This window comes from Xenopus tropicalis, chromosome 5 (assembly GCF_000004195.4).
Source record: "Xenopus tropicalis strain Nigerian chromosome 5, UCB_Xtro_10.0, whole genome shotgun sequence".
In the NCBI taxonomy this organism is placed as follows: domain Eukaryota; kingdom Metazoa; phylum Chordata; class Amphibia; order Anura; family Pipidae; genus Xenopus; species Xenopus tropicalis.
Window position 1 is genome coordinate 112,896,502 of NC_030681.2, and position 25,168 is coordinate 112,921,669.

Genomic DNA, 25,168 nt, shown 5'->3' on the forward strand with positions numbered 1-25,168 from the left:
TTTCTTCTTCAGGACGGCGGACACTTCTCAGAGCGAACTTCCGGTGCCTGGGTATAAGGTTCTGGGGTGTTGTGGACACTGGGCCTGGTGAAGCTTCGCCTGTTCTCCGGATATACAGGTATTGCTCCGGTTTCTGGTTCTGGTGTCACGGCTGGTCCGATGCAGTTTGAAGTGAGAGTTGCCGGGTTTGTGGAGCTTCCTTGTGCTGAGTAATGCTAATCCCAGCTGGGCCTGGGGTGTCAGTGAGAGGAAGGAAGAGCCGCTCTGTCAGGCCAAAGGCTACTATTTATCACCGCACAAACTTCAGAGCTAGGAGGAGTCTGTTCCTCCGTGGCTACATTAGAGCCCGGCTTGCTCTCATAAACCCATAATATAGAACTGAAACTTGCTCCAAGGCATTATTAAGTATCTATATATAGAGAGAAACTTTGTGTGTTAGGGCCAGACTCGGGCTCGGGGGTTGGCAGAGCAAAATAACACGCATTCATTCATTATTTATATAACTATAAATGATTACAATTATGGGCAAGAGACCGTACCAGGAAACGAGCTATTTACTGGGGGCCATAAAGTCAAATTCATTAGCAGATTGCGACTTCATTAAGGCGAAGAAAACTGCTGATTCCAAAGGTGCTGATATTAACATTTATGGTATTATAAGTTGAAGGTATGACTGACTGACTAAATGTTCACTTAACAGTGAGTGGTATGAGTTAAGGAGAAGTAAACCTAAATATAGAATTCTGCATAATGAAAGCCAAGTCCAGTCTGTGCAAGTTTCCAATATACACTAATTGCTGATTTGAAAGGACCAGGAAAGTGAAAATGTTACTAAATATTAGTTATGCAGAGCAGCCCCTCATAACCCCAGACAATGACTTTATTTCGGCTGCCATCATCCTGGAGCTTCTGGGTCCAACTTGGCCAATGTTGCTTAAGTACTGGATCACCCCAGTATCATTGCTGGCCTGGTACAGTGCAGCCTGCTAACTTTACCTTTCCTTGGCCTTTAAAGTTATTTGTAATTGCAGTTACCATTAAAAATACTATACATTGTTGGTCCTGACTACAATACTTGTAACATTGTTGCAGTAAAGTACTTCCCTCCATGCCAAGGGTCAATACATTTCCCACAATGCCCTGCAGACTTTTTCTTTTTTCTTCTTTACTTGCTGCAAAACATGCAAGTCATTGTGGGAAAAGGAGTCTTGGCTGTAGAAGTACAGACGATTACAAAAATGTTTTAGTGGTACATGCTTAAGGACTGCTTTCAATAGTGATTACATTTACATATTTTAAAGAGAAACTTCACCAAACTCTACATAAATTTTATTTTAATAAGGAAATAACATGTATTTTTTGAGAAACTTTGCAATATATAGTAACAGTTTTCAGCATTTAATTTTACTTGCATTTGAAAGTAGTATGTTTTGTTCTTTTCTGCCAGTGTTGGACAGGATACCCGGGCCCACTGGGAACACCAACCACCCTCACAGTCTCCTCGACCATTACCCAGCCTCTCTAAACTTAGACCTGGTTGAATTGCAGCTGCTGGTTTGAGTCAGGGGAGTTTGGGATGCAGGGACCCATGTGGACTGGGGCCCACTATGGTTTTTCCTGGTTCTCTGGTAGGCCTCTTTTTTTTATAGTGTTGCAGGAGCCAGCACTTTTCTAGCCAAGGCTCCAGCAGTTCCCACCAGGATCTTACATTCTCTTTCACAGGTCTGTTAATAAGGTAGCTTCTGCTTCGTCTTTAAGGAGTCAGATCTAGTAGTGAAGATAGGGAATAGAAGTAGATTTACATTTAAATTCATTGATTTTGTTTTTAATTGATGGATACTGGAAAGTTGATTAGAATTAAATGTTCTTTCATAATGCAGAGATCTGTTATAAGCATCATCCACTAGAAATGATCCCATACCACAGCTAAACCAGGATGCTATGAATGCAGCAGCAAATTGTTGCTGGTTGTTCATAGACCTAGAAGTTGTTTGAGAAAGTGGTCAGCCCAGTTATATACCAGTCCAGCTACAAATAGAATTACTGGCTGAAAGACCAAAAGACTTGTATGTATAGCTCACACATTAAAATCTGGTGATGATCCAGTCTGTGACATTGTTCTCATTGGAGCCTTTAGTGAAGTACTTTCAGTGTATAGGTGATGTTATGCATTGATTATACCAGATATGTCTTACTTGTAGTACTACACCTGGGACTGAACCATAACTTTGTTTCTTGAAAATAGGCACTGATAACTTTGCCTATCCAGGTTTTTGAAATTTTCTCTAGGGCTATGGCAGCAATCCAGCATTCAGGTAATCATTTTAAGTGGCTTTATACTGGCTGAAAACTCACTCTGAAACTTTGCAATGGTTAAATGTGTAACTTTGGGTTTTTATGACATCTGACTAAAGTTATACTTTTCTTCATGTAGGCTTTAAGTGTCTGGAAAGGGTGTAAATCTCTGTTAATCATTAAGGTTATCACCTTTTCCTTACGTTTTTCTTCCCTCCTCCCCCACCCCCTTTAGTCAATGAGCAATACAGATTCTGCATAATGTTTAACAAATAGGAAAGATGCATTTACAAGAGGGTATGGTTTTATTTTTCTAAAGTAAATTGTGGAATCTGTAATCCAGTTATCCAAGGGTGGTGTTAATCCTACTCACTTTTTTTACTGCTCTGGTTTGTCATGGTGACAAAGGCAATAAGCTGATTACATTAACTGACAATTACTCAAAAGTAGTTAAAGGGCTTAAAAAAAAAAAAAAGTTTGCTTTTGGGTTTGCAACAAAAGACCTAACATTCTATACAATATACCTTTAATTGCAAAGACTTAAATGATTCTCCACTCTTAAGGTGGCCATACACGGACCGATTTTTTACTTACAAACGACCGATTCCCGAACAATCCGATGCTATCGTTAAGTTATCGTATAGTTGGTGGTGTACGAACGATCGTCGGCCCACTAAACGAGCCGACATTATCGTCCCCAAAATCGATCGGCCAGGTTTAAAAATTTTGGTCGTTTAACGATAAAATCTGCCAGTTGGTGTGAGTGTCAGACATTTGTCTTTCAACGATTGCTCTCTGCGCATGTCACGATTGCCAGCAGCGGAAGTCAACGACATTCAATCGTACGTAGATGTACGATCGTACGTATTTTACGATAATGATGCGACGAAATCTTTCCCGAATTATCGTTGCCCGTGGATGGCATATCGTATGGGAACTCGATCGCCATACGATCGTTTGTCGATATAATCGTTCATCGCACAACGAGCGAAATCGCCTCGTGTATGGCCACCTTTACTGCTGGGTGTGATTATTGAAACAGTGTAGCAGAAATTAGCTCCCCTCCAGCTGAGACTCTAGTTCATACAGTACCATGCATGCATTTTTTTTTAATGGTCTGGTTATCAACAGAATTCTGCTGTTTGTTGACCCTTTGCAGTCACTTGGAAAAAATAATGGGCTTTGTACCATCTGAACTTTATTTGTTTCTCTGTCTATGCTTTTGAGTTACCATAATTGGGGAAAAAAAAATCTACACACATTTTTTGGGATATGTGGTATATACACTTTTTTTTTTTGTTTTCCAGCTTTCTTATAGAAGTGCATATAGATATGTAAAAATTGTGTTGCCACAGTCACCCAGCAATCTCTCTAAGTAGCTGGCCTTTGAGCAGCCCTTTAGCATCAGCTTTTAAACTTCCTTTTCTGCTTATTTACGGCAGCCTCTAACCTGAGCTTAAAGGAACAGTAACATAAAAAAATTAAAGCATTTAAAGTAATTAAAATATTATGTGCTGTTGCTCTGCTAAAAACTGGTGTTTTTGCTACAGAAAAGCTACTATATAAATAAGCTGCTGTGTAGCCATGGGGGCAGCCATTCAAGCTGGAAAAAATGAGAAAAGGCACAGGTTACATAGCAGATAACTAGTAGATAAGCCCCATATAATGAGGGTTTATCTGTTATCTGCTAAGTAACCTGTGCCTTTTCTCCTTTGAATGGCTGCCCCCATGGCTATACAGCAGCTTACTTATATAAACTATAGTAGTCTTTCTGAGGCAAACACACCAGTTGTACCAGTGCAGGGCAACAGTACATTATATTGTAATTACTTTTATACACTTTCATTTTTTGGTGTTACTGTTCCTTTAAACAGTTTCCCAGACCCACTGAGCATGTGTATATAAATGACACACCTAAAAAATATACATAAATAAAAATCCAAGATGGAAGGTGAATTCTCTGTGTATGGCCTGTATCATTACTGTTATAGAGGTTCTGAAACTTGTGTGGTACGTTCACTATATAAAACACATATTTCTACCTGTAGTTTTTAGGGTTTAGTTCTCCTTAAGTTTTAGGTCAATATTAACATTTTTATTTCTCGTTGAGCTCTGTTTGAGACACAGACAACAGGGCCTTTAGTGGTTCTTTAATTTTATAACCTTAAGTTCCTCCTTTTTTTTCCTATTGATTTTGTTCCGTGGGCTTCTTTTTCTAAGTTACCACATGTATATAAAGTAGTTTGGCAAACCTAATTTTTCATACTACCAAGATAGTTTTCATATTGGCAGCTTTCACTAAATATCCTGTACTTTCTGAAAGCATCTTTATTGTTTAATAGTATAGCTATTACAGTAGGCTGTCATGCATGTCAAGAATGTTACCTAAAAGTAATCTCGTCGTTGATCAAGCTTTATCTCCGATGTATAGGTTTCATAATCTCTTGGGCTATAATATGCAGGATATTTTTAAAAGGAATTTATTGCTGGTTATTAAATGCTATGTGGCTTTAACAGGTCTTATCTAACATGGTCTTACTAACTATGTGCACATTCACAGCTGCTGTCAGATGCATAGGGTTTGTGTGGGATTTATTTTTTTGGAAAGCAGTTTGACCTTTTCTGTTTGTTCTCTTAGTGAAGCCGAAAGTTGTAAATTCTAAAGGTTTTATTGGTTTGGATGGTGATGAAGAAAAGTTTATTTGTAGGATTCAGGAAATGGACTGTTAGTTTGCTGTGGCCTACAAGGGACACCAACAGGTTGTGTAGTGTGTTTTTAAGTACTTGGGGTAGAGTGATGTGTATAGTGATGCGTGCTTTAGAGGGGGTACAGGAAGAAGAATGTTGGTGTCATTGTGCTTCAGGTAAGGCTTCAGGCCATGGGACAGACATGTAGGGCCCAGTCCTATTTTCTTGTGCAATAATACCAGTATAATGGAAGTAAATATTTTCTATTTTAGTGGGTTTTTTTTATGCTTGTTTGACCAAAGGAGAAATGATCTGTGAATATAATGGCTTGTGGTAGCCACCTTCTTGCTCTTTTGTTCACATAACATAGCCTTGTGTGGCTCACAACACCGAAAGATGTAAAACAAACATTATGACAGGGACATTTTTTTGTGACAAAGCTATACTACTGGGGCTTTGGGCAGCCGTGCTCAGTAGAAAAGCTGGTTTACAGGTGCAGATTGGGAACACAAGGTTTTTAAAGCTTTCTGTATTTAAAGATCTTTGCATAGTTTAAAGTGCAGGGTTTGGTCATACAGAGCTGCATTTGTAAGCCTGAGTTATTTCCTGGGTTGTTTAGGGCTGTTTTCATGTACTTTAGCTCGTCACACCCTCTTTTCTAAATTAGACAGGTTGTTACTTAATGCCGTCATTCGTGCAGGAATAAATACAGAGGATACACACTTCTTGTGAAGATTCAGTGAAGTGCTTTATAGTATGTTATGTAGAGTTTGCATCTCTCTTTTATAAGACTTTACTAAAGTAGCATAAATAGCAAAGGCTTTCCAGGGGTGAAGGAGCTGAATGCATGATTTGACTGCTAATGCTTAGCACCGAGAGTTTATGGCTATTTCTTTATCTACAGTATCTCTCTGTATCATCATGTTATTTCAGCCCATACTGTTTTAATTATTTTGTTCTTGTCCCAGTCCCTGACAAGCATACCAGTCTTTGTTTGCTCTGCCTTTTTCGATGTATGTGGTGATCTGAAACATAATTTTCCTAAGTTTCACCTGCATACTTTGTCATTACACTTGATCTGTGCTCACTGAAAGGGGTGTCGCCACCATCCCAATAGCAGTTGCAATCTTGGAACTTCAGAGACTTTGGGGTATGCTTAGGAGAGACACATGTTGATCTGAAATATTGCTTCATAAAGGTATGCTGCTATATACACCACTATAGTGCAGCACTTACTAAACTGCTTAATTTTGGTAAGGGCCTGGGTACATGGATCATTTGCACCTCTTCTCTTGGCCTGCTTTTTTTCTTCAGGCTGAGAGAAACTGATCTGCTCCCATATGTCACTCTGTGTACCGGCACTAAAAAGTATAGCTTCCACCTTAGTGCAGATACAGGAAGTGGAGGTCTGAAAAAAGCGAAAGCGTGGTTTTTCTGGCCAAGCTCTCCTACACTTCATGTATCTGCACTCAGGTGTAAGCTGTTCTTTTCAGTGCAGGTACACGGAGTGGCGTATAGGAGCAAATCCGCTACTCTCAGTCTGAAGAATTAATGTAGACTGAGAGAAGCTGAGCAAACACTCCATGTGTCCAGGTCCTAACTGTATTTTAGCCTGTACCAACCCAGTAACTCTTATTTGTTAGGCCTACACATGTGTACACTTCTCAGTGAGCCAGCAGTATTTTACAGCTCTTGTGTTTGTAAAACTTTGCCCTTTCCTACACAGCCTGCTTGCGTTGATCACCGATTTAATTGACTAGTTTCCCAAGCAGCTGCATACAAATTTAGACCCGGAAGGGGAATGGCACTAGTGCTAATATTTCACAAGTGCTAGGAAAATAGCAGTTAATGAAGACAGTTAAGCAATGGCAAGGCTCAAGGCACTGGATTATCTGCAATTAACAATGAAGAAGCTGGGAAACCAAGAAAACAAGTTTGTTTGCAACTGATAGTTTGTTACTTCCAATTTTAAATATGTTGTAGCCTTTTATTTCTCCGACTCCTTTGGACTTCTCAATTCTATATCGGAAAGGCTTAACTCTATCTCTCCTCTCTTGATCTCAATTCAGAACTCTTAAGTGGGTTGTTCACCTTTAATGTCCGAATCTTATTAAACCACCAACAGTGCTCTCAGAGTATCATAAAATCCAATTTTTCATAAAAAAGTAAAAAGGCCACTGTAAAATCTACCTTTTATACCTGTTAAATCAGTCCTTCTGTCTCTCTGACCAGTTTTCTGAAGAGATGGGAGTGGCCTATTTTGAACCTGAGAACTTCCTATATCTTTACATCACCACTCCTAGGCTTTGTCCTTAATTTTTTCCTATTGGACCAATTCATTGGCTGCCTGTGCACTCTAATCAGACTCTGCATATCTAATCTAACCCCCCCATAGGCTCTGTGCAGAAGTGATGGATTAGCAGAGAGATGATTCTGAGGTGAATTTATCTTCAGCTGCAAATTTTTTGTTAACTATTTATATGGCAAAGATTGTTCTATTAATGTGAACTGTTACATTTGGGAATGTTTTACAGGTATGGGACCTGTTATACAGAATGCTCTGGACCTGGGGTTTTCCGGATAAAGGATCTTTCCATAATTTGTATCTCCATAACTTAAGTCAGCTAAAAATAATTTAAATATCAAATAAACCCAATACGCTTGTATTGCCTCCAATAAGGATTCATTATATCTTAGTTGGGATCAAGTACAAAGTACTGTTTTATTACAGAGAAAAAGGAAATTATTTTCAAAAATTAGAATTATTTGCTTATAATGGAGTCTATGGTAGATGGCCTTTCCGTAATTCGGAGCTTTCTGGATAACTGGTTTCCGGATAAGGGATCCCATACCTGTACAAAGGTGAACTACCCCTTTAATGCGGGTCTCTTCCTGCTTATCTGCTTTCTCAGAAATCGCAGAAGTGTCCTCTCAAGGCAACTTCCACGATTTCGGGAAATTGCGGCGCCGCGTATGCGTATTTCCGGGAAATTAGACGCCCGTAACAAGGGAGATTTGTCGCGGGCGACTAATCTCCCCCGTGTGCCACAGCCCTTACTCCATATCCAGTCACTCATTAAATCATGTCACTTTCACCTGAGCAATATTGCCATAATGTGATCATTTATCACCAATGCTACCAAAATTATGATTTACTTTCTCATCATGTTATGCTTTGATTACTGATTAACTGGCCTTCCCCTGCAAAGTCACCTTTCCAGTTTATAAGAAATAGTGGCTCTAGGTTCATGTACCTCAGTAACTGACCTCTTCTGCCATGACCCTCACATTCAATAACTCTGCCCCACTCTACATCTCTGAAAGCCTCTGCAGATATTCCCCAAACCAACTTTTTATGTTTATCTAATATCCCCCTCCTCACACGAGCTGCATACTTTCTTTGGAATTCTCTCCCACCGCCTGTCCAACTCTCTTGCAATCTTTCTGCCTTTAAAATATCTTTTAAAACACATTTCTTTAGAGAGGCTTTCCCTCATCTAGCTTAGCATAGCTTCACTGTGCACTATATACTGCTAAATGCAATGTTCCGTTCCACATCTTTCACCTGATATTGCCCGTCCTTAACACCTTAACCCCTTCTCCTTTTAGATTGCAAGATCTTTTGGACAGGGCCCTCTTTGCCTCTTGTATTGGTTGTTTTTTTTTTAATATATAATGTATGCATCCTTTTCTACAGTGCTGTGAAATTTGTTGGCATTTTATAAATAAGTGTTTTATGTCTCAATGCCCTGGAGTTTTGTCTAGAATGTTGTGTAATGTCTGGTTTGGCACATTCCAAAATGTTATCTGCTAATACACCTATTTGGGAAGTACATTGCCATATGAAAATACTTGTTGGCCTAAAAGAGAACATTGGAAGGTAGGCATACATTTATATCTTTCATATGGCTTTGATCGATTAGGCTGGCCAGTCTGACAAATACCATAGAGCAGTGCTGTCCAACTGGCGGCCCGCGACCCCCCTCTGTGTGGCCCCCCCCACCTGTCTGGCTGCTTTGATGGCTTACCTTTGTGTAAGCTTTAAAGGAGAAGGAAAGGCTAAGTCACTTGGGGGTGCCAAAATGTTAGGCACCCCCAAGTGACTTACATGACCTACCTTGTACCCCGGGCTGGTGCCCCCGTTAGGAGAAAACAGCACCAGCCCGGGGCACCTGTAGACACCGCTTCCTCCTTCCTTTGCGCGCTGCTGCCGAAATCCGTGGGCCGGCGCATGCGCAGTAGAGTGAAAAGCCGACTTTAATGTTTAAGTTCGGCTTTTCACTCTACTGCGCATGCGCGCGCAAGCGAGGAGGAAGCAGGTAGCGCCGGCAGCTGCCCCGGGCTGGTGCTGTTCTCTCCGTACGGGGGCACCAGCCCGGGGTACAAGGTAGGCGTTCTAAGTCACTTGGGGCCTAACATTTTGGCACCCCCAAGTGACTTAACCTTTCCTTCTCCTTTAAATGGTATCAGTACTGCCCCCCTGCATGGTTAACACCTCAGATTCAGGCTGTAAACCCCCTGTATTGTTTAAAAATGTAATCCACTGTATTATTCACCCCCTGCAGTGTTCACACCTCAGGCTCAGGCTGTAATCACCCACATTGTTCACCTGTTCACACCTCAGACTGTAGGAGCACTAGAAACCCACAAATAAACCTGCACACTATAAAAAGAACATATACTGTGGTGGTACTGCAATTAAAAAGGTTTTTTAATATATAGTTATTGTGCAGACTGTGGGAGCAGTGCCAGCATTGCGTCACTGTAGGCTGCCTGTGTGTGCCATACTCTGCCTACCCTATTGCTGCCTGTATGTGCCATACACACAGGCAGGGTAGGGAAGGCAGAGTAGGGCACACACACACACACACACACACACACACACACACAGGCAGGGTAGGGCACACACGCAGGCAGAGTATGGCACACACAGGCAGGGTAGGGAAGGCAGAGTATGGCAGGTTTTTGCTGTACTACCACCATAAATATGGATATGGTCATGCGATAACATGGGTGTGGTTTTAAAAAGGGAGGTGGTCAAAACTAGCTTCCATTATCGGCCCTCCACCACGGAGGCCGGAAAAATTCCGGCCCTCGGTAACACAGAAGTTGGACAGCACTGCCATAGAGGACTGACCCCATGTATGGGCACCTTTAGTCAGATTTCCCTATGCTGCACCACAAAATCTGCATTCCCTATACATTTTTCCCTCAACTAAACCATTTATAGAAAAACCTAATCAAAAAAACATTTTCAAAAACGTTTAAAGGAGCATACCTGCTTACTAATCTTAAGTTCATTGGTTAGGGCTTGTGCTGTTTTTTTTTTTTTTTTTTTTTTTATTGCCTGCTGTTTCAATTGAAATATGTATGTATTTTTATATCTTTCCCTTAACAGGGGAACTTAAGTCATGTACTGATTCATGTTTGTATAAGCACAATCAAAACAATTGGTACTCCACTAAGAAGCCCCATCTGTATTATGAGCTGCTTTTTATTAAAAAGCCTAACAAAGGCATCTGAGTGGACTGACAGTTTGTTTTAAGTGTGATTGTACAAACAGTGCAATAATGTGAGTTTACATTCAGTTTTAAATGTTGCCCTGTTTAGTGCAAGAATTAGAAAGCAGATATTGTGCCCTTTTAAATAAGGGCAATTAAATGGATTTTCTTTCTTGGGAGCCTGATACATTGAGCTTACAGAAAAGCCATTATTTGACAGATCGGATCAATAGAAAGTCGGCCATGCGTGACTTCATGATTTTGGGTTGGATGCCTACTGATACTGCCTTAAAGGAGAAGGAAAAGCTAAGTCACTTGGGGGTGGCAATATGTTGGGCACCCCCAAGTGACTTGAATCGCTTACCCCGTACCCCGGTCTGGTGCCCCTGTACGGAGAGAACAGCACCAGCCCGGGGTACCTGCAGCACTTCCTCCTTCCTTCTTTGCCGCGCGCGCAGTAGAGTGAAAAGCCGAACTATAACAGAGAAGTCGGCTTTTTCACTCTACTGCGCATGCGCCTGACTCAGTCAAGGCTGAACGGAGCAGGAAGGAGGAAGCGCATCGCTCCAGGTGCCCCGGGCTGGTGCGGTTTTCTCCTAATAGGGGCACCAGCCTGGGGTACGAGGTAAGCGATTCAAGTCACTTGGGGGTGCTTTAACATTTTAGCACCCCCAAGTGACTTAGCCTTTCCTTCCCCTTTAAGGAGATAATTATTCTGCACAGTTGTTTTCCTGGATTTAAAAACACTATAAAAGCTCTTAATATTGGGGAAATAATGCTGTAAATTTGTATCTTATTTATGTTGCTTTTTTTTTTTTTTTTTTTTACCGGTACTTTTAGGAAAACAATTTCTTGATCATATTAGAGCATCAACATCCCACTGAATGAAGTATTCCTGGTTTCCATAGCATCATTTTCTAACTGTACGGTCTCTTTGAATGAGGATGACAATGGAAGAGATGAAGAATGAAGCAGAGACCACTTCTATGGTTTCCATGCCCCTTTATGCAGTTATGTATCCAGTTTTTAATGAGGTTAGTAGATCTTTGTGTCTCAAATTTAGTTTTGTCAACGGGGGGGTAAATAAAAAAAAAAAAAAACTCTGTTTTTCTTGTGTAATCAATTATATCAGGAGTCATGGTAAGGAATGCAGCTTATCTGTTCGTATCTGTCCTAAAGTTGTCCTGCTAAATTATGCTTGGTACAGGGAATACCTTTGCTTTAAGGGCTCTGGCACACGGGGAGATTAGTCGCCCGTGATAAATCTCCCTTTTCGCGGGCGACTAATCTCCCCAAATTGCCATCCCACCAGCGAAAATGTAAAATTGCGGCGCCGCGTATGCCATCCCACCGGCGATTAACATTCTCGCCGGAGGGATGGCATTTCGGGGAGATTAGTCGTCCGCGAACAGGGAGATTTGTCGCGGGCGACTAATCTCCCCTTGTGCCAGAGCCCTAATAGTGATATGTTCTAGCTCTGTACAGGCTACTGGGGAAGAGATGAGCTGAACAACATTACATTTTCTGATAAAAGCCAGCATGTAGTTGTAGATCAGTGCAGTAGTAATGAGGCACTTTTTAGGCAAAGTTAAATTGTAGGATTACATTCATTAATGTATTTTATTGCTTTTGGGGTGGACAAGTCTAGTTCTTAAAATTATCTGAGCATACCATAAGTCATCTTACTATTTACAGTATTCTCCATTTAAAGAGAAACCTATCTGGTCTTATAGCTGTTTTAAAGGCAGTACGTTATGAGTATGTTTTAACTCCCAATACAATTTCTGGGATATGGAATTTTTTTGTGACTCTTCCCATTTACAATGTATGGTCAGGAAAACATTTGCTTGTTTCTCAATGCATAATGAGGTTTAAATCCTTTGATGCCACAGTGTTATTCCAATTCTCCATGTTCTTCTAAAGTTTCTTCAGTCTGTTAATGTTTTGCATTCTGTCTGCTTTCCCATCCAGCTAGAACATGTAAATCTTTCAGCAGCTCAGACACTACGGGCAGCGTTTATAAAGGTAAATTGTTTCTTCTATCTGCATATCACCCCAGGAAAGGTGCCAGTTTTGACTCGTGGGGCTATTTTACATAGATAGAGATATCCAGGGCTGCCTTATTAACTTTTTCTGAGAAGGCTACCCCCCCAGTGGGACTATGTACACTTGAGCATTTTCAGTCCAAAATTTGCCCCATGGCTGCTGTGATAGACCAATGCAGTCTGCACTTGAGGTATTGGGCACTGTGTGTGACTTTGACCTAGAAAGTTTTATGGAGGTAGTCTGCTCCAAGATTTTTTTTTTTTAAATTCAGAATAGTACTAAATAACTCCTGCTGCTATGACACTGGCACAGTACCTAGTTGGCTGAATCAGGCAAACATCCACCATTTGGCACCATTGCCAAGCGAGTGGATCTTTCTATGTGTGCCCAGAATTGGTATATTCTAACAACTATCACTTAATAAGAGAGACTGTTATTTTCAGGGTAAACTCAGAATAAAATGAATGGAATACAGAGCACTTCATTATTTTGGAAATGTCTGTATTTATTCATTGCTCCTTAGGGCTTAAAAATGGATATCCCGGAATATATGACTCAAAATAACAGCAGTAGTTTACATGAATGGTTTATTTAAACCTCTTCATAACTGAACATACTGGATGTGACTTTTGTTAGACAAGAGCCCCTGTTGAGGGTGCAAATGCTTCTGCAAGTGTTTTCCATAAGAATGTGTGGAGTTCATACCGTTTGAATTATTAAATAGCACAGCCAAGTCCAGCAGACTTTAACACAGAGATTGTTCCTATACCCCTTAGGGTTGAAGTTATATATTGGTTTATTTTCCTTTTAATTTCCCACATCAGAATAGCAATCAAGCATTTGAAATGCAAATGTAATTAAAGATTTTCCTTCTGACCCAAGGGGAGCAGATACCTCTTGTTTGTTTGCCAGGGTGACCTACATTCTCTTCTAGATGTAGCAGATTAACTGTCTGCATCTCTTTCAGACACTTCCAGTGAGTCATTTGCTTAAAGGCATGCTGTGACTGCTGGTCTGCTTTATAGTGGAGCTACACCAACTCAACCAAATTTCTTGTGATTCTGCATTTTGCCCCCCCTCCTTCAGCTGAAAAAACTATCTGTTATATTGACCTGTTCACCACCTTTACAAAAAATTAACTGCTCCATTTGCTCAAAATGTAATCTTCAGAATTTTTGCAATTTACTTTTCTTTGTTTTGCAGTGGTTGAAACTGTTAGTAAGATATCATCCCAAAATCTTGTTTATGTGCCAGAATTCGGTACCTGATGCCCATGCCCAGGCTACACAATTATAGACAGTGGGAGGGAATGAGAGAAGTGCAGTGACATCTAGGAAGTGCAGAATGGAAAGTAAAAGTAATTGCCTGCCCGCCTGAGAAATAGATGTTATTGACAGCAGATATTTTTTGTACCTTTTTATAACATATATGAATTTTTTAATAAAATAATTTGGGTTTTGTGTTTAATTTGGAAAGAACTTTTATTATATAGCTTTATATATCTGGGTGAATTGAAGACACAGCTGCTGAGCTGACAGTCCGATATTGGAATCCCAAAATTACAGATATGTTTAAAATAGCTCATAGAGCAGTCGGGGGGAAATGTAATGATTGGGCAACTTTAAAGGCAATGTAAATATATGTTCTAAAACATTAGCTATTACTTTTAATTTTAAACTTAGAGCAGCATGGTGATGCCCTGGTCTGTTTTTACTGCTTTGCTTTCCAATAGACCATACCCCCATTTTGCCACCGCAGTTGACTTATGCGAAGTAGGCAATTTATAAATGGCTGTATTTGCACCATTGACTTAAAAGTGTTTATTAGAATTATCTTTCTTGTATTCACAACTTTTAATGCTCCAATACACAGACATGAATAAAAATAGGTTGCACACATTCTAATGCTGTCAACATTAGGAAACCAATGTATCTGTTTCTTTATTTCGCAGGCAGAAAAAGAAAATCCGGGGCTCACACAAGATATAATTACAAAAATTCTTGAAAAGAAGAGTGTAGAAGTTAACTTCACTGAGTCTTTGTTGCGCATGGCCGCTGATGATGTTGAAGGTAAACACAAAAACACACATCTCTGTATAAGTGCATCTCCTCAGTTACAACCTTCTCCTGTTCATACACCTCTAGTCTAGGAAGTATAATGATTATTGAGGATTATTGCTGCCTTTGCTATTAAACATCCACATCTTTATTTTTTAGAGTATATGGTTGAACGGCCAGAACCAGAATTCCAGGAATTGAATGAAAAAGCACGGGCACTTAAACAGATCCTTAGCAAGATTCCTGATGAAATTAATGACAGAGTGAGATTCCTACAGACAATCAAGTAAGCACATTATGCACATCTACTAAGCACTGGCATATCCTATGTGCCCATGGGATGCTGTGAGGATTATTTTATTTTTGAAGATTGTATGCAACGTCTAATAAAGAAAGTGATAAAGCGGTTCCTGATACATTAGAACATTATCGTCTCAGGTCAGGTTGTTAGGAGACATCAGCACTAGTTTACCTGGAAAGGGTAAATGTATTAACTGCCCTCTCTTCTTCCTTTTTCTCCTCCCACAAGTACCATAGCTATTTCGTTAATTAAACAGGCAAAAGTATTTTTAGCATAAGCTCTATTCAGTTTGTTAACCCAATGGTTTATAGTGTCCCTTTAAGCTAAAGATAGGAGAGCAAGGAATAAGAAAGAAGTCATGTGCATTTCGAGACTATCCTGGGGAAAGTTCAGGGTAGTTTTTCCCATTTCTGTTAACTTGTGCACCACCCTAAACAAATGCACTTAAAGGAACAGTAACACCAAAAAATGAAAGTGTATAAAAATAATATATACTATTGCTCGGCACTAGTAAAAGTTGTGTGTTTTCTTCATAAACACTACTGCAGTTTATATAAATACCCTGCTGTGTAGCCATGGGGGCAGCCATTTAATTTGAAAAAAGGAGAAAAGGCACAGGTTACTAAGCAGATAACAGATAAGTAGCATAGATTCCCATTGTATTCTACACAGTTTATCTGGTATCTTCTTATGTAACCTGTGCCTTTTCTCCTTTTTTCAATTTAAATGGCTGCCCCCATGGCTACACAGCAGCTATTTCTATTAACTATAGTAGTCTTTCCGAAGCAAACACGCAACTTTTACCAGTGCAGGGCAACAGTACATTATATTTTAATTATTTTAAAACATTTTTATTTTTTAGTGTTACTGTTCCTTTAATATGTTGATGGTAGAACTGCCAGTAGGTTTAAGGCCATGATAAGCCACTCATTGCTGTTCCTAGTGGCTCCGGAATTGTCAAACAAGACTTCTCTTAGTGAAAGCATATTGGATCAATGGAGACTGCTCAGAAGTGGTGTTAGGAAAACTTTATTTCTCAAAGCTTGTAAATTTCTAATCATTATTCAGTTTTTGGACACAATAAGGCTCATTTAGTAATGGCAGGCACTAGGGATGTTAGTGCAACATTGCCCCATTTATCATTCATTGCACATACTGATTGCACCTGGGGCTTGGAAAGATTAGCTACTTTGCATTCTTGTTCCAATTGCACATCTTGGTTGTATTACAAGATAAGGGAGCCCTAAACACAGCACTTATTCTGACTGCCACCATTATTGTATTTGGCTCTGGCAAAGAGTTACACCAGATGGAACCGTCTATTGTGGGCTACAGCATGTGCCTGTTCTTCCACCCCCACCCCTTGTAAACGAACCCTAATATTTGTTTCATTACATTGTTTTGTAGCCTGTGCTAAATATTTTGTTGTCTCAAATGTATGCACAGCATGCTAAGCACTGTATATGCCACAATACTTGTATATACAAAATGTATTATCTGTTTTAGGACAGCAACAGTGTTGAATCCAAGGTTCAAGGTGTGCTAAGATAAAATTATTTTTTTTTCTTTAACTTTATAGAGACATAGCTAGTGCAATAAAGGAGCTTCTTGACACAGTCAACAATGTCTTCAAAAAGTATCAGTACCAGAACCGCAGAGTAAGTAGCTTTGCCATATTCTTTATTTACATTGATGCTTTATCCACTTCCACTTGTAAACAGTGTTTGGACTTCACAGCTTTACCTTCACCACTGGGTTAAGCTGGCCATACACGCACCGATAATATCGTACGAAATCTCGTTTCGTATGATATTCGGTGCGTGTATGGCAAGTCTGATATCGGTCGACTCGCCGATCGGGCCAGTTAAAAGATTTTGATCGGGCGCCATAGAAGGCGCCTGACCAAAATCTGCCTCCATCACTGAATCGGCAGAAGGAGGTAGAAATCCTATTGTTTCTACCTCCTTATCTGTCGTTTCAGCCCTGAACGGTTTGTGGCTGATTGTACGATCTTTCGTGCGAAGATTGCAAATCGCCATGTGTGTGACCACCATCACATGTGACCAACACACGTCACAATCTTTCCTTGCAGTCTCTTTCATTGTTTACATTGATATCACAAAAATAATACTTATAACAACACACTGCAAATGTGGCCACATTCTTGATCCGGACATTTTGTTTTGTGGGACTAATTGTGCTCCTTTTCAACAGGCACTTGAGCACCAAAAGAAAGAATTTGTAAAATACTCCAAAAGTTTTAGTGACACACTAAAGACATATTTTAAAGATGGAAAGTAAGTATGCTATTGCATTATTTCTCTTTATAGCGATTGTTACTGTTCTTAGTATTTTTAAAAAATTTTTATAGAGGGACATTTATGAATTATTCATTTGTGATCATAAAAGCAATAACGGTGACCTAATTACCTCAAAATATGCAGGGTAACAGCTTCACAATAGGAAATCCCAAAAAAGCAAAAAGGTCAGCCTTTCCTGTAATTAATGTGGTTGATCACCTTTAAGTTAACTTGTAGTATGTTATAGAATGGCAAACTTTTTTTTAATTGGTGTTCATTTATTTTTTTTTTTTATAGTTTAATTATTTTTTTTTCTTCTGGCTCTTTCAAACTTAGTGAGGGTCACTGACCCCAGCAGCCAAAAAAACTGTTGGTCTACGAGGCTACAATTTTGTTGTTTTTATTTATTACTTATCTTTCTAATTAGGCCTCTCCTGTTTGCATTTGTCTCTCTTGCAAACCACTGATTGCAACCTAGGAACCAGTAAGCTTCTCGCATTCCAAATTGTGAGCTGCTGAACAAAAAGCTTTAACTAGTTCACAAACCAAAAATAAGAAAAGAAGGCCAATTGCAAATTGTCCTTGAATATTACTTTCTACATCATGCTAAAAGTTAATTTGAAGGTAAATATCCCATTTTAAAGGGAAAAAGCCTATTTAAAATAAGGGGTTATTTTTTTTTCATTATTTTTCCTTCAACAAAAACTAAAGAATTAAGGTATAGCTTTCTGCTTGCACTTATATATAGGAGTTGATGTGTTCTTATTCCTTGACTCTGCTGGCTATAGATCTATTAAAACTGATCTGTTGACTTCCATAAACACCAACAATATAACCGCCACCCCTTTTTATTGAATATATGGATGGGGGGTTGTTGCATACCTAGCCCAACAAAGTTTTGCAGCACAATTGACAGCCGCAATGTATAGTTGCTGGGTCACGTCTGTAAGGCCAAACATGTGCACAGAAAGCTGATTATTGGTTCCTTATGTGCATTATGGGGGTTAGGTCAGCAAGTGCTGCAGAGGGGTCTAATTTTGTGCTGGGGCCTCCTTGCCCTGCTCAGCTGCTTTATAGATATTACCAGTTAAGCTTGTGTAGTGCAAGGCATGCAATGCCAGCAAACACTTCCTATGTAAATAGGTTTGGTGTAGAGGATGTTTTCTCTTTTATTTGTCTTATTTTTTTTTTTTCCTTTTCCTTTTTAGGGCATTAAATGTATTTATAAGTGCCAATCGCCTAATTCATCAAACCAACTTGATACTCCAGACCTTCAAAACTGTGGCCTGAAAACTGTATATGACTAAGAGCTGTAATTTTCAGTGGTTGACAAAGCTACTTTATTATGTAAATTAAGTTCTGACTGTATAAATTATCAGTTCCGCCAGAGGGACAGAAATGCAGGATGTTGAATGGGATTATTGCCATCTTACACCATATTTTTGTAAGATTTATTGTAGCTTCTCATAATCTCACGATGAAGATTTTGCATCACTTTTTGCTATTATCATTCTTTTAAGAATTATAAGCCAAAAGAATTTACGCCTTAATGTGTCATTATATAACATTCCTTATACAAATTGTAAATATTGGTGTTCTGTTTCTGACATTTTAACTTGAAACCGAAAAGCTGCAAGATTATGTATTTAACAATATTTGGTGGCAAATATTCAATAAATAGTTTACATCTGTAAAGCTGCATAGTCCATAGGAAATCCTCTATTTTATCTGCGTATATTTGTAAATGATGTATACCTATAATTGCTGAACAAATGAGAGTTGCTATTTTTATTTGCTAGTCCTATTAACCCCTTAAATGCAGTCTGTATGAACTATGTGTTAGTAGCACACACTCCGTAGAACATAACACATATAGGGGAATGTAAAAAAAAAAAGTGAGATTGACCAGGTTCAGTAGACTATTGCAACCAATAATATGGTTACTTAGCATTTAAACTGTAAATGCTACCTGCTGACTGGTTGCTATAGGTGACTTGACCTGTAGCAAACTTTACTCCTGGTATTGCAAAACCACCATATATGGCAAATATGGGTTAAGTGCACAAATTCAGTTCTCGGTAGCAACAAATCAGGTCTTTGCTTTCATTTTCCATCTTCTAGTAAATCAGTGATCCCCAACCAGTGGCTCGTGAACAATATGTATACGAATAAGAAAGGTTGGGGACCCCTGTAGTAGACTATTGAAAATGCTGATTGGTTGGCTGTGGCAGCTGTACTTTTACAACTAAGCACCTATGTTTTAAGTCAGCCTCTATATATTATGTAGGACAGAGCATCGGTAATGCTAATGTAAAAGTATACTGGGGTGATAGAAACAAAAGGTGTAGCTTGCAAAAGTTTTAGTCACCTACAGAAACCAATCTGCAGGTAGCATTTACTGTTTAAAAGCAAACATCTTACTTGTTGCAATATCACAAAGTATTCTGCAATATAAAGGGGGGTAGGGCCACAGTTTGCTGCTGCTGCTGTTTCTTACACATCTCTTTTGGGCTCCAGACTCTTGTGAGTATTACTAACTGTTATATTTGTGGGGAGCGGGGCAGTGCAGTGCTGTCATCTGGTCTTTTCACTCTTGGCAGGCACATTTTCCCCTGCAGCTATGGCTATACAAGCCAATTATTTTCTGTGGTCTGTCTGGCAGTGCTAATTCCAATGGCACAGTGACCACTGGAAAACCTTTTCTGCTGCAGGACACACAAAGGTGAGATGTAAAAACCATCTGGTCTCTGAGATGATAAATCTACTCCATGATCAACCCCTTGTCACCATCCTGGTGTGATTTGTTCAACTTCTAATGAGCCATTTGCTTTTTAAAGCACTTTCATAAATCAATGCTGTGTGATATAATTGCATGTTCATTATTGCATTATTAAGTATAAATATAGATCTCTATTGTAGTAAACACAGCAAGTGGTATATGGGTAACCTAAAATAAAGGACACCATTCACCTGACTGAATCGGCCACTTCTCAGAGTTATCAACCTGATATTGCCTATTCGTTCTCACAGATGCCTTTAATCTAGATGGCCATAAATAGGGTGATTTTAAGATAAAGATTCAGGCCCAATTTGGCGTCCATGTATGGGGCCCTCCGACAGGCCAACCTGACCAATATCTGGCTTAAAATTTGGCAGGTTTGATTTTTCTCTTGGCACATTGATGCAGTCCTCACTCCGATGGCTCATAATCCTGTTGTTGTAATCCAATAGATTAGCCTGATATCACCCACTTTAGGTGGGCATATTGAGGAACGATCCACTCGTTTGGCAAACTTGCCAAACTAGTGGATTTTATAGGGTATGGCCAGCCTTAGACTAATGGCACATGGGGAGATTTATCACCCATGGTTAAATCTGGGCTGCTGCTGGCAACAAATTTCAACAAAATGCTTTCCCACTAGCAAAGAAACAGGAAATTTCCCTTAAAATGTGCAAGAACAAAGGGTTGCAGAACAAGCTAGATGTTGGACACATTAAGGGGCTGATTCATCAAAGTACGCGTTCGAATCCCGAAATGGGAAAAATTTGGATTAAATACAATCATTTTCGATGATCGCAAATATCACGAAAATGCTTCCGAAAAATTGTATTAGTCACGATAATATCGTATCGGCGACCCGAAAGTCACAAAATTTTCGTATCTGAATGATCATAAACGGCGGGAAAACCTGTCTGATCCTTCCGTGCATGATTTTGGAAGCCTCCCATAGGACTCAATGGCACTCTGCAGCTCCAACCTGGCCCAAGGAAAGTCTCCCACAGGGCTCAATGGCACTCTGCAGCTCCAACCTGGCCCAAGGAAAGTCTCCCATAGGGCTCAATGGCACTCTGCAGCTCCAAAGCAAATCAATGAAGAAGCGGAGCACAGGATAACTCATATATAAAACCACATATTTATTTCCATCAGTTAAAAACAGAGCAGAGCATCCTCACCTCATGGCTTAACGCGTTTCGTGGTCAAAACCCCACTTCATCAGAAGTGATGAAGTGGGGTTTTGACCACGAAACGCGTTAAGCCATGAGGTGAGGATGCTCTGCTCTGTTTTTAACTGATGGAAATAAATATGTGGTTTTATATATGAGTTATCCTGTGCTCCGCTTCTTCATTGATTTGCTTTGGATATTCTGGCCTTATCGGGGGCGGCCCGAAGCGTGGTAGCACGGAGAAGTTCTTACAGTTGGCTATCCTGGTGAGTGCTCCCCCCCCTTTCCACTCTGCAGCTCCAACCTGGCCCAAGGATAGTCTCCCATAGGGCTCAATGGCACTCTGCAACTCCAACCTGGCCCAAGGAAAGTCACGATACTGAAGCTTGAATGAATCCGTAACTTTTGTACTTGTTGCGACAAAAACGATTTTGTTGCACAAATTTTCTTGCAAAGTACGAAAAAGTCACAGAAAATACACACAGTACGAACAAATACAATTTTTTTTTTGTGTTTCGCACCTGTCGTACTTTAATAAATCAGCCCGTTAAGGTTGAATTTTACCTTCAATTAGTTTTTTTTTTTTGTGGTTTTCATATTCACTAGTTTTTTTTTCCTTCTGCGTGTGCTGCTTCTTTCTGGCTCCTACATCACTTGTGTGGTCCACTGATATCCGCACCCAAATAACACTCGGTTATCATTGTTATCATTATATTACTATTCATCTTCCATTCTGATCTCCAAAATTGCTACCTAGTTGCTAGGGTAATGAAACCCTAGCAACCAGTTAAGTTAAATCTCACTCCATATTGTGCAACAACAAAACCTTACTTGGAATATTTTGAATGCCACTACTTGGAACTTCACCTCTAATCATGGATTGTTTTGCAATTGACATTGGGAAGCAACGTGGGAGGTGACATGGAGCCCTTCTCTCTGATATCAGTGTGAAAATCTTCAGATCAATAACCATGTTTCTGATGAGCAGATGTAGTTGCTGGCTCAGTCGATGGGAATTTGCACCATGGTAAGGGGGAGATCCTATTGGAGGTGCATTGATTCACTAAAGCAGTGCTGTCCAACTGGCGGCCCGCGACCCCCCTCTGTGTGGCCCCCCACCTGTCTGGCTGCTTTGATGGCTTACCTTTGTGTAAGATTTAAATAGTATCAGTACTGAGATTAACTGGCCCCCTGTAGTTGCTCACACCACAGATTCAGGCTGTAATCCCCTGTATTGTTTAAACATGTAATCCCCTGTGTTTTTCACACCTTTTAGTTTCTGCATTGTTCACCCCCTGCAGTGTTCACACTTCAGGCTCAGGCTGTAATCATCCACATTGTTCCCCTGTTCACACCTGAGACATTGTATGTAGTGCCTGGACTATGCTGCCTGTGTGTATGGCACACACAGACAGCATAGGGTAGGCAAAGTATGGCACATAGGCAGTATAGGGCAGGCATAGTATGGCACACACAGGCAGGATAGGGCAGGCAGAGTATGGCACACACAGACAGCATAAGGGAGGCAGAGTGCTGCCTGTGTATGCCATACTCTGCCTGCCCTATCCTGCCTGTGAGGTGAACCTGGCAGCAGCTACTGCTAAGTTTCAATAATCAAAATAAATTCCAATGAAATTATATTAAATGAGGCATCAGTGGGGTATATGTTTTTAAGAAAAACAGTAAACTAGCTCTAGTGGAGAATAGGGTCAACAAAAACAAGATGATATCAACAATGATACCTTAAGAGTACTACCCCCTTAGCTGAAACAGCAACCAAGCTAAAACACAAAGAGGTAAAATCCTTTAAAACTATAAATAGTTTATATAGAATATAAAGTGCAATGTCTAGTGCAGAATGGGACAGGTGAGGATGGTAAATGAAGATGAATTTGGGAGCGGGCCAGGGCACTGGAGGGTCTGGTTGCGGGCAGCCATGACCCATGGCACCCGACTCGAGTATAAGCCGAGGGCAACTTTTTCAGCACATTTTGGGTGCTGAAAAACTAAGCTTATACTCGAGTATATACAGTATGTGTCTTTTTACTCAATTTTACTAAAGTCTTGGCATGTATGGAATTTCGCTACTAATATACAGTACTATAGCGGTGAATATGTTGTCGCCAAAATATACTGTACTGTAGCGGCGAATATTTTTTTTGCGCAAAATACATTACTATGTATATTTTGGCAATATTTTTTTTTCGCGATTTTGTAATCTCGCGAATTGCGGACATTTTGTGGCGATTTTGTAATCTCGTGACATGTGCGACTTGGGGCCATTTTGTGTCATTGAGCCAAACTGAGAGGAGATGCCTGGGGTTTCTGACTTGCTACCAGGGGAGAGGCGCTATATTATCAGCGTGCTCCTGCGTGCAGGATATGACCACCCACCTCCGGGGGACTTAGGGGTCCACGAGAGGAAGAGGGCAATCCTGGCTGAGCTAAGACAAGGTTTGCTCGCCAGGTTTGCCCTTGATGTGGGCCCCCACCAGCTCCGGCGGCTGTGGTCCGACCTTAAGCGCAGGAGCCCAGAACTGGTCGCTGAAATTGTGGAAGGTAATTATTGTACTTTATTATGCTTTTACAGTATACGTTCAGTAAAAGATTTAGCAAGTAATTTGAACTAAAGGTACAAATGTAAGAAATGTCAGGGATGATGAAAGTAACATAGTAACATAGTAAGTTGGGTTGAAAAAAGACATACATCCATCACGTCCAACCATAATGCCAGTGAGGAACTGAAACGTTGCTCACAATAAACCTCTGAATATTATTTCACATCTTTGTGAAAATCCTTGTGAAATCCTTGTGAAAATCCTGTGTGTGCTGTCACCCCATGCCTGTCTAGATTTTGTTTTGCCACAGGCACCCAGGTATTATTGTTCCTTATGGTGTGCAGCTTCCCAGCACTTCCTATTGTGTATATATATATATATATATATATATATATACACACACATCTATTTTCAAATACATATGCATAAATAAGTTTAAAGCAGGGGGGAAGCAGCAGGGAGCGGCCCATAGTATGAGTCATTTGGGGAAGGGCCACAAATGTTTTAGGGGGCCCTGGCTAACAATGTCTCTGTGTCCTTTGTATTGATGTGAGGGTTCACAGGGGGAGGGGCCATTGGGGGCGTGGGAGGAGGGGGCCCAAAAAATGTTGTTGTGAGGGGCCCCGTTATTTATGATGGTGTATGAATGTATATATATATAATATATTACACAAAATAACATCTTGCAATATTATTTTACAGAACTTCAGCTGGCGCCTCCCCAGGCCCAACCCCAGGCCCTCCAGCCTCTACCGGCCCCCGAGGCCCGACCTGCGGCCCCCGAGGCCCGACCTCCGGCCCCTGAGGCCCGACCAATGGCCCCCGAGGCCCGACCTCCGGCCCCCGAGGCCCGACCAATGGCCCCCGAGGCCAGAACGAAGATGTGGGGACCCAAACAACACCTGGGAGGACTGACCCCACACTTCGGTCAATGCAGGAGGACCTGGAAACTCTGAAGGCCCAGGTGGCCGAGCTGCAGCAGGACATGAGGGAACTCAAGGGCAGCAAGCCCTAAGTTCCCCCCCCCCCTTTTTTATTTTAAATAAAAGTTTTTAGTTTTATACATTTGAACTGAGTAATGTGTCATTATTTATCCTTCCTTGATATGGTATTCTATACTTTCATGTAGTTTCCCCTAAACTCTTACATTTATCAGTAACAGCATCAATATGCTATATGGGTTAAATGTTTGCAAATATTCTGGCATCAATTTTACCTTTAGCCCATTTTGCTGAATAGTAAAACTTGCGCTAATTAGTACGTAGCGTATTTTCTGGCGAGTGTGATAACTGCCAATCCAATTTTTTGTTGCCAGAATAATTGCAATTTAATAAAGTGCCCATAACATATTTGCCATTTATTCTGTGTGTAAAATCTCCCACTTAATTTAAGCCACTTTAACAAACAGACCCCTAAGTATTTGGCTAAATATTCTTAAATGCGCCCCCCCCCCCATTTTATTATCTCTAGCACTTCT

At 40.4% G+C, this 25,168-nt stretch overlaps 1 protein-coding gene across 2 annotated transcripts; it reads left to right on the top strand.

Annotated features, from left to right (window-relative positions):
* The first annotated feature begins 23 nt into the window (after positions 1-23).
* pdcd10 (programmed cell death 10) lies at positions 24-18,894 on the top strand. 2 transcript variants are annotated; one of them, NM_001006849.1, is made up of 8 exons: positions 24-118; positions 11,325-11,518; positions 12,456-12,509; positions 14,482-14,599; positions 14,747-14,873; positions 16,468-16,546; positions 17,103-17,185; positions 18,397-18,883. In NM_001006849.1, the coding sequence occupies exons 2-8, from the start codon at positions 11,423-11,425 to the stop codon at positions 18,476-18,478; spliced, it is 639 nt and encodes a 212-aa protein (NP_001006850.1). In that variant the 5' UTR covers positions 24-118; positions 11,325-11,422; the 3' UTR covers positions 18,479-18,883. The 2 variants fall into 2 exon arrangements, with proteins under 2 accessions (NP_001006850.1, XP_012818346.2); XM_012962892.2 differs by lacking the exon at positions 24-118 and adding an exon at positions 1,472-1,628 and having other exon boundaries at positions 18,397-18,894.
* The last annotated feature ends 6,274 nt before the right edge of the window (positions 18,895-25,168 follow it).